We start from the raw sequence: 16,143 nt of genomic DNA on the forward strand, positions 1-16,143 counted from the left end.
AATTGGAGACAAAAGTGTCATGGACTTTCCTGCCCAAGCTGACTTTGAGCTGCGATCCTCAGATCTCAGCTTCTTGAATGTAGCTAGGATTACAGGCATAGGCCACCTGTGCCCAACCATTATGGCATTATTATCTTACATTTATTCCAGGATTCCTCCCTTTTTAGATACTTTCATAGACTTTATTTGAACATCCCAATAATATTGTGAAGTAACAAAACGTATAGAGTATTGTTACTCCCATTTCACATAGGGACGACTGCAGACCTAGGAGAAGAAAGTTGAGTAAGGAAGCTTACAGCTACAGAGGTGAAGTCAATGGTGAACCCTCAAAGTCACCTCTTTATTTGAAAGGGAAAAAAATATGTTCTACTATTAGCAATCTGATAGAATCCCCACACATACACCGAGAAGTTCTAAAGGTAGTCAGGCATTCAGAAAATTGTATCATAAAAGTAGAAAGTGAAGAAGTGTAAATTAGTAGGAAGAAAAAAAATTATAGTCAGAGATTTCTATAAAACAGAAACTTCAATATCTCTGTAGTGGAAGGAGAAAGAAGTGACCACAGGGAAAAAATATAGACAAGAAGAGGATAATGTGTCCTTTATACCCTAAGAAGTACCTTCCATTATTTTGACAGCTCCCAGAGGGCCTCTAGAGTGTTAAGGTCAAAACTACATGGAAAGCTAGTTATTGCTGTGCCCATGAGGTATTTAGCGAAAGAAAATGCTTCATATTTCACTTCAAAATGTTATTGCCAAATGCAATCTATACATTAGAGGAATAAATGTGGGATGGGTAGGTCTTCCCAGTCTCTTCTTTTTTCATGCAAAAAGTCTATTTAGCCAAGGGTCACGCCATAAACTTGAAACCAATAAGCCTTTAATCTTCACCTGCAGTGTTCAGAAGTCAACTTTCATAAATTGAAGGGTTAAAAAGGAGATAGCACATCACTGTGCCTCTGAGGCAAGATCAAAATGAAACATTTCGTGAACTTAGGTTACACCCCTGTCTTCACAGCACTATGCTGCTGCTTACTGTCTGGGGAGCTCATCTGTCATTCATGTAAAAAATACACACCTCACAGAACATATTTCATGCCCAAGCTCGTAGAATTCAGTGAGGCACAGAGGCAAGCAGGACACAACTAAATTGAATGAACAAATAACTAAAGGAAATCAAATCGGAATTCCAGCCCTACAAAGAGGTTCAGGGGAGGCAGAAAATAGCAGAATACGAGTTTGTCTAAAGCAGTCGTTCATACTACAAGGGCTCTAGGGCCTGAGGAGAGAAAATTCTGAAAGAGAATAACATAAAAGTCACAGATCTGCAGACATATGACACACTGTCTTCTGGACTCCAAGTCCCAGTTTTCTTTGGATAGTCACAGACCTCTGAAATCACCTTGGTCTGCAAGTCAAGTCTGTAAGAGAAACACTGCTGCCACCTCCCGATCCCTTTCAGTAATGTTACCAAAGGAAGTCAGCGTCTAAGCCCTTCCAGCTGGGATCTTTGTATGAATTCATTGTTTTAACCCAGTTTTTATCTGCTTCTATTTTAATGAAACAACTGACACCCTCTAGGCATTTACCTTGCTCAATGGAGAAAACTAGAAATTGAATCTGTTAAAAAACTGACTTGTGGTTTTGTTTTTGAAAAGCAGTCATTTCTATCCTGCAGGTGTGATCAGAACAGCACTTACCAACATGGACAGGGAAGCCAAAGAATACTATGAAGTGATTATTCAAGCCAAGGACATGGGAGGGCAGCTTGGAGGATTAGCTGGGACCACGACAGTCAACATCACCCTGTCTGATGTCAATGATAACCCACCCCGCTTTCCCCAGAGTGAGTACCTAACCAACCAAAGCACAGAGCTCAGGCCAGAGGGTGCAGGAGGTGCAGGAGGAAAGTCCAGCCTTAGTGTTGAAATTGTTTATCTTGGATTTCTTCTGCCTTCCAAGGTGCTGTGATTACAGACATAAGCTACCATTCCTGGCTTGTTTTTGAGAGAAGATACCACGAATATTTTGTCAAGGTTGGCCTCAAACTGGCAACCTCCTGTCTCCACCTCCTGAGTCACTGAAATTACAGACCTGTGCCACCATACTGGGCCACCATACTGGGCCATCTGATTATCTTAACCAATCAATTCACAGATAGATAACAAGTATCTTCTTCAAATGGGTACCATACATGTAGGTACAAGACACTTGAACCAGGCTCCTATGAAGTGGAAAGCTCACTTCAGGAGTATACATTTTATACATCAGAAAAGCTATCTATAAAGAGTATTTAGTGTGCCTCTTGGGCAGTTCACAAATGATGTGAGTTAAGCAGGTAACTAAGAAGTTGATGGATCCTGCAGGTTAAGAATAGTGTCATGGAACAGTCTGTGAAATGCATATGGATTGTTTTATTCATAATAAACTAAGATGCAGGAATTCTTCATAGAAGGATTAGACTTTGACAGAGGATCAAAGAATCTAAAAGATCCTTCAAGAAACATCTGTTCTACTGAGAGGAGACAATAAGAGGATGAATTCAAGGCCAATTTCAGTTACACAGGCAGTCTGAGGGATGAAAGGACTTAAATTCTAAGTATGGGGACATAGAGCAGTGTACAAAACATCTGAGAAGATGAGCAAAACACACAAATGGTCTCTCCCTCTCCCTCTCCCTTTGCCTCTCCTGGAAATAAAACTGTTTATGTTATTTTATGCTCAAAGACTCCTAAAAATCAACACTGCTCTTTCAACTATGTTATATTTCTAGTGAAGTCACAGAATAATTGTTGCGGAAGAGATACAGAGAGAGCTAATTTGGTAGCCATATACAGGCTTGGCTGGGCAAAGCATACTGAGAAAGCATGGGAGCTGCTAGGAGGCTTTCAGAAGGCTCAGAATGGAACTGATATGGACTTGAGGAAAGGCAGGAGGAGTAGAGTGGTATAAATAAGAAAACAAGGGCCAGGTGTTGGTGGGTCACGCCTGTAATCCTAGCTACTAAGGAGGCTGAGATCTGAAAAAGACCATGAACCTCTCATCTTCAATTAATCACAGAAAAAGCTGGAAGTGGCACTGTGGCTCAAGTGGTAGAGTGCTAGCCTTGAGCAAAGGGAGCCCAGGGGCAGCACCCAGGCCCAGAGTTCAACACCCAGGACAGTAAAAAGAAAAGAAAAAGGACACATGGATTTCTGCCTCTAGATTTCTTGACTAAGGAAACTAGGTTTCTTGACTGAGGTTGACAACAGTGCTTTAAATTTGGGTGACAAGGAGAATGATTGTACTACTGACAGAAAGAGAGAGTGCATAATGAAACTAAGCGGCAGAAAGGAGGAAGACAAATTCTGATTTGAATATGAAGTGACAACATAACAATCAGGTTGAATGTCTTTAAAAAAAAACCATGAAAATATAGAGTTATAGATCAGGGCCCAGGAATGGAGACATGACAAAAAGTGGATGCCTAAGAGAAGCAGATATAGTTCCAGTTGAAAGACTCAGCCAAGGAAATAAGATTAAAAAAAAAAAAAACAGAAAGCCAGGCACTGGTGACTCATACCTATTATCCTAGCTACTCAGGAGGCTGAGATCTGAGGATCACAGTTCAAAGCCAGCCCAGGAGAAAAATCCATAAGACTCTTACCTCTAATTAACCACTAAAGAGCCAGAACTGTGTCTCAAGTGCAGGCCTTGAGCAAAAAAGCTCAGGCACAGTGCTAAGGCTGAGTTCAAGTCCTAGGACCGGCATGCATGCATGTGCGCGCGTGCGCGCACACACACACACACACACACACACACACACACACACACACAAATAGAAAGAACTAAGCCAGATTAGCTAAATAGCTTGCATTTTGAATCAGCCAGACCAAGTAAACCTTCTACTTTATCTATGTAAATACAGAATGTGAGTTCAATCATTTACACACAACAGGTATACACAAAGTCCCTATGGACATTCATGAAAGAAGAGCATTCCACAAATAGTACAAGTAAGTAATTCACTAAATTGATCCATCCCACATTACTGGCCCTCATGAAAATGTTTGTGAAAGGCCACATGTGCTAGCCTTTTGGAGAACATTACCAACTCTGAGCTTCTTAAACATGTGGGATCTCTTTTGGAATTTTAAGACAAGCATCAGGAAGCAGTGAGAGGGTCCCAGCTCTAAGGACTTATTATTGGACCATACGTACAAAACTAATGAATCTAGCTGTCTGTAGCTATTCTCCATTTATAGATCACTATTCTCCATCAGCTCTAGATAGGTTGATCATAGAGGTGGGAACAAAGCACACTGACCTTGCCATGGAATGAAGGCCTTTGAAATATAGTTAAATAAATACATACTTTGTGACCACAGTGTCTTACTATCTTTTACAGAAGGAATTGACATTTGGGAAAATATTCACACCCATTAGGAAATACTAAAAGTTTAGGAAGCAAGATACTTTCCACCAGTCTGAAGTATGACTGGGATGAGAAACAGTTTCACATGTAGCTTGTACTACTCTTAGAGTAATACAATAGTGAAGCAATTTTAATTTTTCCTTATTGAACATTCACTGTAGTCTCTGACCTGTAAGACTTGAGTGACAGTCTCTGTGGATCTCCATTTTGGTCTGAAAATCTCAAGCTTTCATTTTTGAAGCAAGGAAGAGATGTTTCACATATAGCATACTTGATATAATAATGACAAGGCCTATCTTTGTAGCAACAGATTATCAAGGATGCATGTTCTTGTTTTTCTCCTCAGAACATTATCAGATGAGTGTATTGGAATCAGCTCCAGTGAGTTCCACAGTGGGGAGAGTGTTTGCCAAGGACTTGGATGAAGGAATCAATGCAGAGATGAAATACACTATTGTGGATGGAGATGGTGCAGATGCCTTTGATATTAACACAGATCCAAATTTCCAAGTTGGCATCATAACTGTAAAGAAGGTAGTCCAACTCCTTTTTCCAGCTCATTTTCATAGATGCTTTATATATAATATGCTAGTGAGGGTTTTTGTACTAAAAATATATATTGATTTAAATCCTCTGATAAAAGCGATTTCCAATTATTAAAAAAGGAAAAAACTTGCCTCTATTCCTTGGTCTTACATGCTAATTCTGGTCATATCACTTTACAGAAAGGTTGGCCAGATATAACAATATGTGTATTAGGTAAAATATTCTTTATGCATGTGTGCAAAATCACAGTGAAACTCCTTTAACAATTAGCATAACCACAAAAATGAATAACAAAAATATTATACAGGTTCTATCAGGGTGGGGGTCTTAGCAAGGAGTCACTGGGCAAATGGAGAGGGTAAAGATGGATCAATATGATCAAAATGTGTATGTGTGAAAATAATACATTATAGAATTAGAAAAGTTGACTAAAAGTAAAAGTACCAACTTGGGGTATGACACAGGATTGAAAACTTTCTTTACTACATGTCATACCTCAAGTAAACAATAATTCATTGTTAACTTTAATTAGTAACTACGGATGCTCAAAGTTTTTAATTACTTAATTCTTGAATGCAAAAATTCCATTCAAAAATTAATCAGAAAAGAAATTTTAAGTATACTCAACAGTTAAATTATATTTTGTATCTTCACATAATTCTAAGTCATAGAAAAACAATAACAATCTATGTTAAATTTCACAGTATACTTTAGCCCTTATTACAAGCAATTCATTTCTTGAAAATCTATTAATATTAAAATTTAAGAAACTGCTCCATTATCTAGGGGTAAAAACCCAAAGTACAGAACACTATCTCTCACTGTCGTTATCAAAACTATATCCATGTTCAATCAAAATACGTATCAATTTTAGAGTCACTTTGATTTGTTTTCTGAATTTAGAAGCTGCTAGAAAATAGGATTATGAAAGAAGTCAATAAGTTGGGCAGACAGACCAGTCACATAATATAACAAATATTTTGAAGCTTTTGATGGTTTAATCCATAATTCTGGAACAACATTCACTCAGATGTATGATTCACACACATTATTCCTACTTTATCATTAACAGTGTCATATAAAATTGAAACAAAATTTTGCTTTTGATTTATTTCCTTTAGGCCTATTATTTGTCTAAAAAGAAAATTTTTCAAGAAGAAAAATTAAGTTGAATTGATAGACTCAATCTTCATAAAACCACATTATAACTACCTACTACCTTGAGTGTCTTTTTGGCTTTTACGCAATCAATCGATTGATTGCTAGTCTCTTCAATGCTTGAAATTACAATTTTCAGAATGCGCTTTATTCTGTAGGAACATGATATTATGTCAATTGCTAGATGTCAGCTTGCCTTCCATCTTCCAGCATACAATAAGCAATTTTGGAGACCCTATTTTCCTCTTAAGTGGTCACAAGAACAAAATTGTAAAATCTACCAAATCTAAGAGGATTTTAAATTCTCAATTAAAGTAATTAATAACTAAATCCACATTACCACTTTGAACTGTAATTTTATGACTTCATTTTTAGGAATCTAATCATTTTTCATTTTTGAATGCTCCAAATCTAGGAAATTTCTTGAAGCTGGAACTTGGGTTTGTTACAACATTTACATAAACCCTTCTGAATGTAGAGATAGTTATATGTTTAGGAAAGTAAGAAGCTAATGTTAAACTTGCATCAAGGTTGGGTAACTTTAAGCTGAGGATACTTCCATTCTAAAGGTAGCTGTGAGAGAAACAATAATCTTAGATAGCTTGAAAATCATGAAGTAACTTATTTAAAAAAGAAATGTCAACAATAATTAAAAACTCACTCTAGTCTTCTCAACAGATGGTGCTAGAACAACTGGATGCCATATGCAAAAAGAAAATAAACTTCAATTATACCTCACAGAAATAAACTTAAAGTGGATCATATGCTTAAGTCAAAACTAAAACTTTAGTATTTGTAGAAGGAAACATAGGAGACAATCTTTTTTATTCCAATTCGGCAAAAAGTTTCTGCAACATGACACCAGAATTCCAGTCTAAAAAAGAAAAGTTGTGGGCTGGGAATGTGCCTTAGTGGTAAAGTGCTTACCTATCATGCATAAAGCCCTAGGTTTGATTCCTCAGAAAAGCCAAAAGTGGTGCCTGTGGTTCAAGTGGTAGAGTACTAGCCTTGAGCAAAAGAAACTCAGAGACAGTGCTCAAGCCCTGAGTTCAAGCCCCAGGACTTGCAAAAAAAGAAAAGGAAAGGAAAAAAGAAAGAAAGAAAGAAAAGTTGTTAAGACAAAATTAAAAGGTTTTATTCTTCAAGATGCTATTTTTTTTTTTTCGGTCTGGTTGTAGGGCCTGAACTCTGGGCCTGGGCGCTGTCCCTCAGCTCTTCAGCTCAAGGCTAGCGCTCTTCTTCAAGATGCTATTAAGAATGAAAATGTACTAGTTTACCAGGGAGAGAAGGGGTTGCGGAGAGGAGAGGAGAAGCCATCCATTTTAAAACTGAGTAGTGCCAAGCAAAACCTGAGCCAGGGCAGAGAAGGTTCCTAGGAACCTCTCAAGACCATGCCGCTTATTTAGTAGACAAGTTAAAGCCATGCTTGCCTGGAATAAAATGGTTTTACCATCCCACTGACTTCCTTAACTACCTCAGAAGTTCTCAAATCTTCCTTACATTCCTTACCCAGGGTGAAACTGAAATCAAAACCTTTAACTGTAGAAGGAGAAATTATTTCCTCATTTTTATTTTTATGCCTTTTCTGTCATTTCATTTAATTTGGAGGTCTTCCTACTAGTGATCAATATTGAACATCTACTAGTGGCTAATCAAAATTTTTCTGTCATTACTTTTTAGCCCCTGAGTTTCGAAAGCAAGAAAAGCTATACCTTAAAGGTGGAGGGAGCCAATCCTCACCTAGAGATGCGTTTTCTGAACCTGGGCCCATTTCAGGACACAACAACAGTGCACATCAGCGTGGAGGATGTGGACGAACCCCCAGTGTTTGAACCTGGCTATTATTTTGTGGAAGTACCTGAGGATGTAGCAATTGGAACAACCATACAAATCATTTCTGCCAAGGACCCAGATGTGACCAACAACTCAATCAGGTTTTTCCACAGATTTCATCTTTTTTCTTATATCATGGAATAGTTCTTTCTCTTGTATGCAATTTTCTAGCACTTTTCCCTTCTATCTCATCTCTGGATAATCGTCTTTCTGTTGTTGTTGCTTAAATAACATGCTTTGTAAAGATATCTGGAAATGAAATATCATTATGCTTACAACTCACTTCCATTTGGTATACACACATGCCCTAAGTTCTCAGTCATGGTTCCACTGATATCTAGGGTTGTGTAACAGTTGTTGTGGGAGGCAGCCCGGTGGACTAACCAATATACAGAAGTATCTCTACCTTCACCCACTAAATGCCAATCATAGCCCCTGAGTTCTAACAATCTACAATGTCTCCAGATATTGCCAAATGTCCTGGAGAGGTGCTGCAAATATTACCCCAGTGGAGATCTGCCAATTCAGATAAAGAATAATCAGATGCACAATGTTAAAAATATTTTTAAAAAACAACAACAAAAACCATTGTCACAGAAGTGAATATAAGTGGCCACAGCCAGGTGCCAGTGGCTTACACCTAGCTACTCAGGAGGCTGAAATTTGAAGACTGCAGTTCAAAGCCAGCCCAGGTAAGGAAGTCTGTGAGACTCTTATTGCCAGTTAACTCCCAATAAGCCAGAAGTGGAGCTGTGGTTCAAGTAGTAGCCCTGAGCAAAAAAGCTGAGGGATAGTACCCAGCCTCTGAGTTCAAGCCCAAGGACTGGCACAATAAAAAACAAAACAAAAACAAGTGATTACTACACATTCCCTCAACCACTATGAACCTTTTGACGTTTTTAAATTTTTAAATATAAAGATATATATAAACATATACAGGATCGTATCTGACTGAAGTAACTACAGGTATATACGATTTACTACTGTGACTAATTACCAACACAGTGAATAATTAGTATGCACATGAACGAAAATGAAGATTAGGAAGTTGAAAGATGCCTTGTCTGGGGTGCAAGTACTAATCGGTGATGGAGCAAGAAATGGAGAAAGAAAAAGAGGTCAAATGTGTTCCAATATATAGATGCATGAAAAACGGAATAAGAAAATGTGCTGAGACTGATATGGAAGGGGGGGAACAAAATGACAGAGGGGGAAACTGATCATGAGGCATTATATATATATATGTAAATGTGAAAATGAAACCCTTTGTACTACTAATTGATCATTTTAAAACTGAGGAAATAGCATACACTACATATGAATGCTATTTCTATCACTGCAGAAAGAGTACCTAAAAGCTATTCCTGATGTCAATGGTTGTGGTGCCCTGTAAACTGGTCAGATAGTGCTCTAAATTGTAATGCCATATATCTACTTCTCCATGGTATATTTTGAAATTAGAGTCCAACCAAGATGCTCAAAAGGAAAGAGCTGTTCTGATAACTGTGGCCATTTGCCTTCAACGCTGGAACCAAAGTTAACAGCTGGTGGACAGGTTGACACCTCAGCCTTCAGACCAAATGCCAAGCCTCTGAAGCCTGACACAAAAGATCAGGAATCCAAGGCCATTTGAGGCCATCTGTCACATTTGTTGTTGAAAGCCACACAGTAAAATGAATCTGGGGCTATAGCACAGATAACACATTTTAAATACACTTCAATCTATCAATTGGCTTTTTTGTTACCTGGCTACTTTCATCACCTGGCTGCTTTGTACTTAATGAAAATGTATTTTTGCAGTTCTCTACAGATAATTACTGAAGGAAATCTGGTTTTTTCTAACAAAGAAGTAAACATGTTACATGTTCATGTCTTAAAAATGGCTAAAACGATTTATTTGAATTCTTCTGGCTTCTTTTTTAAAGACAACTAATCTTTCTAGTTACCAACTTTATAAATGTAATATGTCAAAGAAGTTGAGGAACAGGAATATGGCGAAGAGGGTGAATTTTTCCAAGTACACTATGTGCATGTATGGAAAAAATACAACAAAACCCTTCATATGCTGAGCACCAGTGGCTCACCTGTAATCCTAGCTACTTGAGAGGCTGAGATCTGAGGATTGTGGTTCAAAGCCAACCAAGGCAGAAAAGTCCTCATGATACTCTTATCTCCAATAAACTAATGAAAATCTAAAACTATTGCTGTGGCTCTAAGTGGTAGAGTGCTAGCCTTGAGCAACAGAGCTCAGGGACAGCACCCAAGCCCTGAGTTTAAGCCCCACTACTAACCAGAAAAAAAAAACTCCTCATATTATAAATATGTGTCAACTCAAAATTTTAAAGGATGTTGATGTACAAATAAATTGAAAAATATTTTAAAATTTTTAAAGTGATACTTCAACCTTAAGGTTATTAAACATAAAACAGAATGGGAAGTAACCTTACTATCCCCAAAACAATCACAACAAAAAAAGCAGATTCTATGGCTAATTTGCATTTCAGAAAACTAAGGATATGTTTTATTATGGTCATAATTTGTATTACTTAGTCTATGCATATCAAAGAACAACTTTAGAGGATAAAACTTTATAAATATAATGGAATAAATCAGAAGCTCTAAAAACTTAGTGCCCATTTCTAAAATAGTCACATTTCTAAAATGTGCAAATTTCCATTTCTTCTTTCTAGATTTTAATGCTGCCCCTTCTGTGTTGACATAGGAAACAAAGTCTTGTTAGGATCACGACACTGAATAATAAATGAGAAAAAGAGACTCATCACAGGATACACAGAGAGAGAGAGAGAGAGAGAGAGAGAGATACACAACCCAGCCATAGAGTGTATGTCTAGTATTCAGGACTAAAGTCATTATTATCTCAAAACTGAACTAAAGAAAAATACTAGTGGTTCTAGATCTACTACTAACATATGGAAACATCAAATAGACAAAATGAAGGAACCCGTATGGGCAAATAGAAACTGCTACTTCTAGGCCACTTAAAAGCCATCAGCTGGTATGAGAGAAGTAAAAAAGGGAGTGCCTGGCTAGTCTAATAGAACCCAGACAGGATAAATCCACAAGAAAATAGGCCAGAGGCAAAGGGAAGGATCTACTGGGATATTCTGAGGCAGGACTCTTTACTTTGAAGATTAAGTTTTGTTTCCCTAGAGAATCTGACCATGCATATGGAAAATGGGACCATAGTCTGCTAGTCGGGTGCCAGGAACCTAAAGCCAAACTTCAAGGCTTTATTCCTTGAATAGCACTGTGATCTTGAACAACTAATTTGACCTCTACAAGCCTCATTTTTCTCCTTTCAAAAGAGAATCTGGCAAGAAGAAGACTAGACTGACAAGAGCTCAGGTACAAAGATCAAGGCAGACTATCATAACTATCCACTTTACTTGATTAAAAAAAAGCATGGAGTTCATTTGTCAAATATACCAGATACATCTTATACAAGATATAATAGGTACCTGCCTCTGTATTGTCCTACCTCAACACAGAATGGGCCCTGGACCAAAGGCGGAGGATTAAAGGATTCTGATTCTCAGAAGGAAAAGCATCTAAAAGTAAAATCTCCAGCCATTACTTAACAAGCCTATTTTGGATTGCATACTCTGTTATCTTTCCCTAAATTGTTCAGTTTATGCTTATTTTTTAATGAGTTAAGTTTAAGGTAACTTGTAAATGTTGTATAGCTAATTCATCTTCTGTACTTTTGTTATAAAGAGTAAGTGACACATATTCTAGAAGAAAAATCCACGTGAAATCACCAACAGGTATTACCTGTATTATAATAGTATGGAGTAAAGACCACTTAACATTTTTAAGATTATTAGGGGGCTGGGAATATAGCTTAGTGGTGGCTTGCCTAGCATGCACAAAGCCCTGGGTTTAATTCCTCAGTACCATATAAACAGAAAAAGCCAGAAGTGCTGTGGCTCAAGTGGTAGAGTGCTAGCCTTGAGACAAAAGAAGCTCAGGGACAGTGCCCAGGCCCAGGGTTCAGGCCTCAGGACTGGCAAAAAAAAAAAAAAGTTATTAGGACATTTATTATCTCTTTAAATAATCTTTAAAAAGGTTATTAGGACTTTTGTAAAGTTTATTGTGTGCTTGCCAACTTTAAGCTGGCTGTCTTTTACTGATAAACCTCAAAATGATATCTCCAGATTTAGTTTAATGTGTATATGAAAAATTACAGTGCTTAAATCCCCTGAATTTTTAATAAAATCAAAAAATGTCTGGCAAGCAAGATGCTGAACCACTGGCAAATGAAATAGGCTTCTGCTGGTGTGGAAACAGCCTGCCCTCCTATGCCATCCTAGGGCATGTGGATTTAACAAGCCTGCTCATGACAATGTCCTCACCCAAGCAAACAAGCAGGGAGCCCAACAAACACCAGCTACTGTTTCCTTCAGGCCGTTCTGCATGTGTGGTTTATACCTATTCTGCTGAATGTCAGCTAGAATATGGTGGTTTGAGAAAGGAAACGTAGCTACAAAATTCATTAGTGTGTCCCAATTTCCTTATTCTCCATATGTATCTATACCTTTAATTTACTCCTCTGCCTTCTGGAAATTGGCCCAGTGCCCCATTCAGAGAAATGAAAGCCATTATTCCCTCAGCACAGGTCTAGTTTGGGAAATTGGAGAGGGATTGCACTTAATGAGGGAGGCTTCCTGCAGCAGGCTCCTGCTGTGTCCACCACACAGTGCAATCTGGGTTCCTGTTGCTTTGTCATTTCTATCACTCCATTTCCCATACCATCTGTGACATTTGCTATGGTTTTAAAGGACCCTCCCTCCATTCTTACTGAATCTCACAATATGGTGAACAAGTGAGATAATATAGGGGAGCAAAAGGCAAAGAAATCAGCTTGCCAAATCAGATTCTACTAGAATTGCAGACCTTACCCAGTACCGCATTAACAAAAGTCTCAAAGGACATATACACCACCAAAATAAACTTTAATCTCTTGAAAAGCTGAAATTATCTTGCATAGGAGCCTATAAACATTCTTCTTTCCTACACAAAGATGCATGTTGGTTGAGAAAAAAAATAACATAGAAAGTATAAACAATAGATGAGGTTCATTGCTTCAACAGAAAAGGCCACATTTATTATGGAATGTGTTTATTATACCCTATTACTAACATAGTTTACATGACATTTTCCAGCAAGCTGTACCCCATAAATACACAAACTTCAGACTTACAGTGAGCAATTTTAAAAGGTGAGGTCCAGCCTGCTGAAAGTATTCTAAAGAATCTTCACTAGAAATAACACCTCGTAACTTGAGGGTATAGGTAGGGTTAGAAAGATGGGGGAGAATGATGAAAGAGGTAACACTGACCAGGATGCATTATACTAATAAAATGAATTACTGTACTAAAGACTTTTTAAAGCATTTTTTAAAAGGAATCTTCACTAGTGAATTGCATTATTATAATTTTCTGTAATCAAATCATGAGTATGTTTCTGCAAAAGGCTTTCTCTCCCCATAAGTGATACTAATTACAAGAACTGGAACTACTAAACTATACCATTTCCTTTTTCTTTTTTAGTTCAGATTAATATTTGACACATATGATGAATGATGATTACTTGTAGAGGTCGATATTTAAGATATCTCAAAACTCTAAGATACCGTTTTAAGCTTTAAAATTGTATAATTGATCTTTTAAATAGATTAAATTCTTGGCATCCTGTTTAGTTCGTCCTTTCTTCCCTCCTTCCTTCCTGCCTTCTGCTTTTCTTTCTTCTTGCCTGCCTTCTTTCCTTCCCTTCCTTCCTTCTTTTTTTAAATTTTTTATTGTAAAGATACTATACAGAGGGTTAGTTACATGAGTAAGGTAATGAGTACACTTCCTATTGAGCATTGTTACCCCCTCCATTGTTTTCCCCCTACTATCCCTTCCCTCCCTACCTTCCCCGAGGTTCTTTTTTTTTTAATTGTGATTAAGTGATTACATAATTTCCCAAATTTCCAAAATTTCACAGTATTGTGGAATAATGATGCTCATTTAAAATAACAAGCTTATTCTAACTTTCCTGGAGCAAACTGTCTATCACGGTCTATAACATATAACGGTGTACACATATACACCATACATGTGATCAGCAGCATGGGGATATTTAGTAGTGGTTCGACCACATGAGTGGAAGTTCCTTGTTTCTTAAGTCCTGTTAATTTTGTCGTATCACCTAACATTTTGGATTTAACATCCACTTATCAGGGAGACCATGTACCGTTTGTCTCTTTGCTCTTGGCTTACCTCGCCCAACATGATTTCTTCTAGCTCCATCCATTTCCCTGCAAATGCCATTATTTTGTCATTTCTAATGGCTGCATAATATTCCATTGTGTATAGATACCACAATTTTTGGATCCATTCATCTGTGGTGGGGCATCTGGGTTGGGTTGTTTCTATATCCTAGCTATTGTGAACAGTGCTGCAATAAACATGGAGGTGCATGTGTCCTTGTATATTGGTTCCTGTTGTTCAGGGTAGATGCCTAGAAGTGGTATGACTGGGTCGTAAGGGAGGTCAATCTTTAGCTTTCTAAGGACCCTCCAGACTGCCTTCCAAAGTGGTTGTATAAGTGTACATTCCCACCAGCAGTGTAATAGGGTTCCTCTTTCTCCACATCCCCTCCGGCATTTGTCTTTGGCTGATTTGTGGATGTGGGACATTCTGACTGGGGTAAGGTGGTATCTCAAGGTTGTCTTTATTTGCACTTGCTTCACCACCAGGGATGATGAACATTTCCTCATGTGTTTCTTTGCCATTTTTATTTCTTCATCTGAGAAGTCCCTCTTTAGTTCCTTTGCCCACTTAGTAATTGGTTTGTTAGGTTTGGGGGGGATTAGTTTCTTGAGTTCCCTGTATATGCTTGATGTTAACCCCTTGTCTGATATATTGCTGGTAAATATTTTTTCCCAATAAGTTGGTTGTCTTTCTAGCTTGGTTGCAATAGATTTAGCTGTGCAGAAGCTTTTTATTTTAAGGTAGTCCCATTTGTCGAGTCCCTCTCTCCAATTTGTTGTGACCTTGGGACTCTGTTCAGGAAGTTCCTTCCTGTGCTTCCTTCCTTCTTAAAAGAGAAAAATAAAAGCAGTAATAAGTTTTTAATTTGGGCTTTTTGTTTTGGTTTGGTTTGGTTTTTGAACTAGATAAAACCATAGTCTTTTAGGTATTCACCATTCAACCTGCTCAAGCCTTGTTTCACACGGTATACACTCAGTTATCTCTAGTAATGTGCTGTCCTATATTTAGCCAAACGCAAATGATGAACATATTCATGTTTTTGCAGGTATTCCATTGACAGAAGCAGTGACCCTGGGAGATTTTTCTATGTTGATATTACAACAGGTGCCCTGATGACTGCAAGACCGTTAGACCGTGAAGAATATTCTTGGCATAATATCACTGTCCTTGCTATGGAAATGAGTAAGTAACATAATACACTAGTCTTCATATGTGACAAAAAGTGTCAAAAGTGGAAGTTTTTGGAACTTATAACAAAATATATATATAAGGGGAAAAATTGAATCATGTTTTATGCAAATAAGTGAATGCCTTCACTACTTGTTAAGTATTTACATTAAGTATTTAATTATTTGTATTAAGAATCTACTGGATGTATAATGTTGCAAACAAAGCTTGCACACAAAGCATGCAAAACAGAAAAAAGATATCATTTTACACCCAAAAATACCTACAGGGAAAAGAAAGGGTTCCTGAGAATTCTACATTTTCAATCCTCAACAAGATTACAAATGCACAAATAGTAGTACAAAATTGTATTAGTGGATGAAAAAATCAATATCACTATCTTTTTATTTGCCTAACATACACAAGGTCCTAGGTTTGTCACCATCACTGGAAAAAATAGACTATATATTATGTTTTTTAAAAAAATATAATACTAATGGTAAAGACTCGTGAAAACACAAGTTCGTTATCTACTAGAAAAATAACTGGGCATAGCTACTTAGGAGGGCAATTTGTCAGTGTACTAAGATTTTTTTTAACTAGTTACTCTTTTCCTCAGATAGTCTCATGAATACAGCTATCAATTTCAGCAAAGATTTGGTTTTTTGTTTTTTTCTGTTTTTTTTTTGGTCAGTTGTGGGGCTTGAACTCTGGGCCTGAGCGCTGTCCCTGCGCTTTTCAGCTCAAG

The 16,143-nt window shown here is 37.5% G+C and overlaps 1 protein-coding gene across 1 annotated transcript in view; it reads left to right on the plus strand.

The window, feature by feature from the left end:
- The window catches only part of Cdh20 (cadherin 20, type 2), a 37,989-nt gene that overhangs the window by 9,280 nt on the left and 12,566 nt on the right, over positions 1–16,143 (plus strand). The window contains exons 4-7 of the mRNA XM_013018909.1: positions 1,681–1,848; positions 4,763–4,950; positions 7,801–8,054; positions 15,274–15,410. Coding sequence (XP_012874363.1) covers positions 1,681–1,848; positions 4,763–4,950; positions 7,801–8,054; positions 15,274–15,410 — 747 coding nt within the window. The remainder of the gene's footprint in view (positions 1–1,680; positions 1,849–4,762; positions 4,951–7,800; positions 8,055–15,273; positions 15,411–16,143) is intronic.

Source organism: Dipodomys ordii, unplaced genomic scaffold (assembly GCF_000151885.1).
Source record: "Dipodomys ordii isolate 6190 unplaced genomic scaffold, Dord_2.0 Scaffold43, whole genome shotgun sequence".
Taxonomy (NCBI): domain Eukaryota; kingdom Metazoa; phylum Chordata; class Mammalia; order Rodentia; family Heteromyidae; genus Dipodomys; species Dipodomys ordii.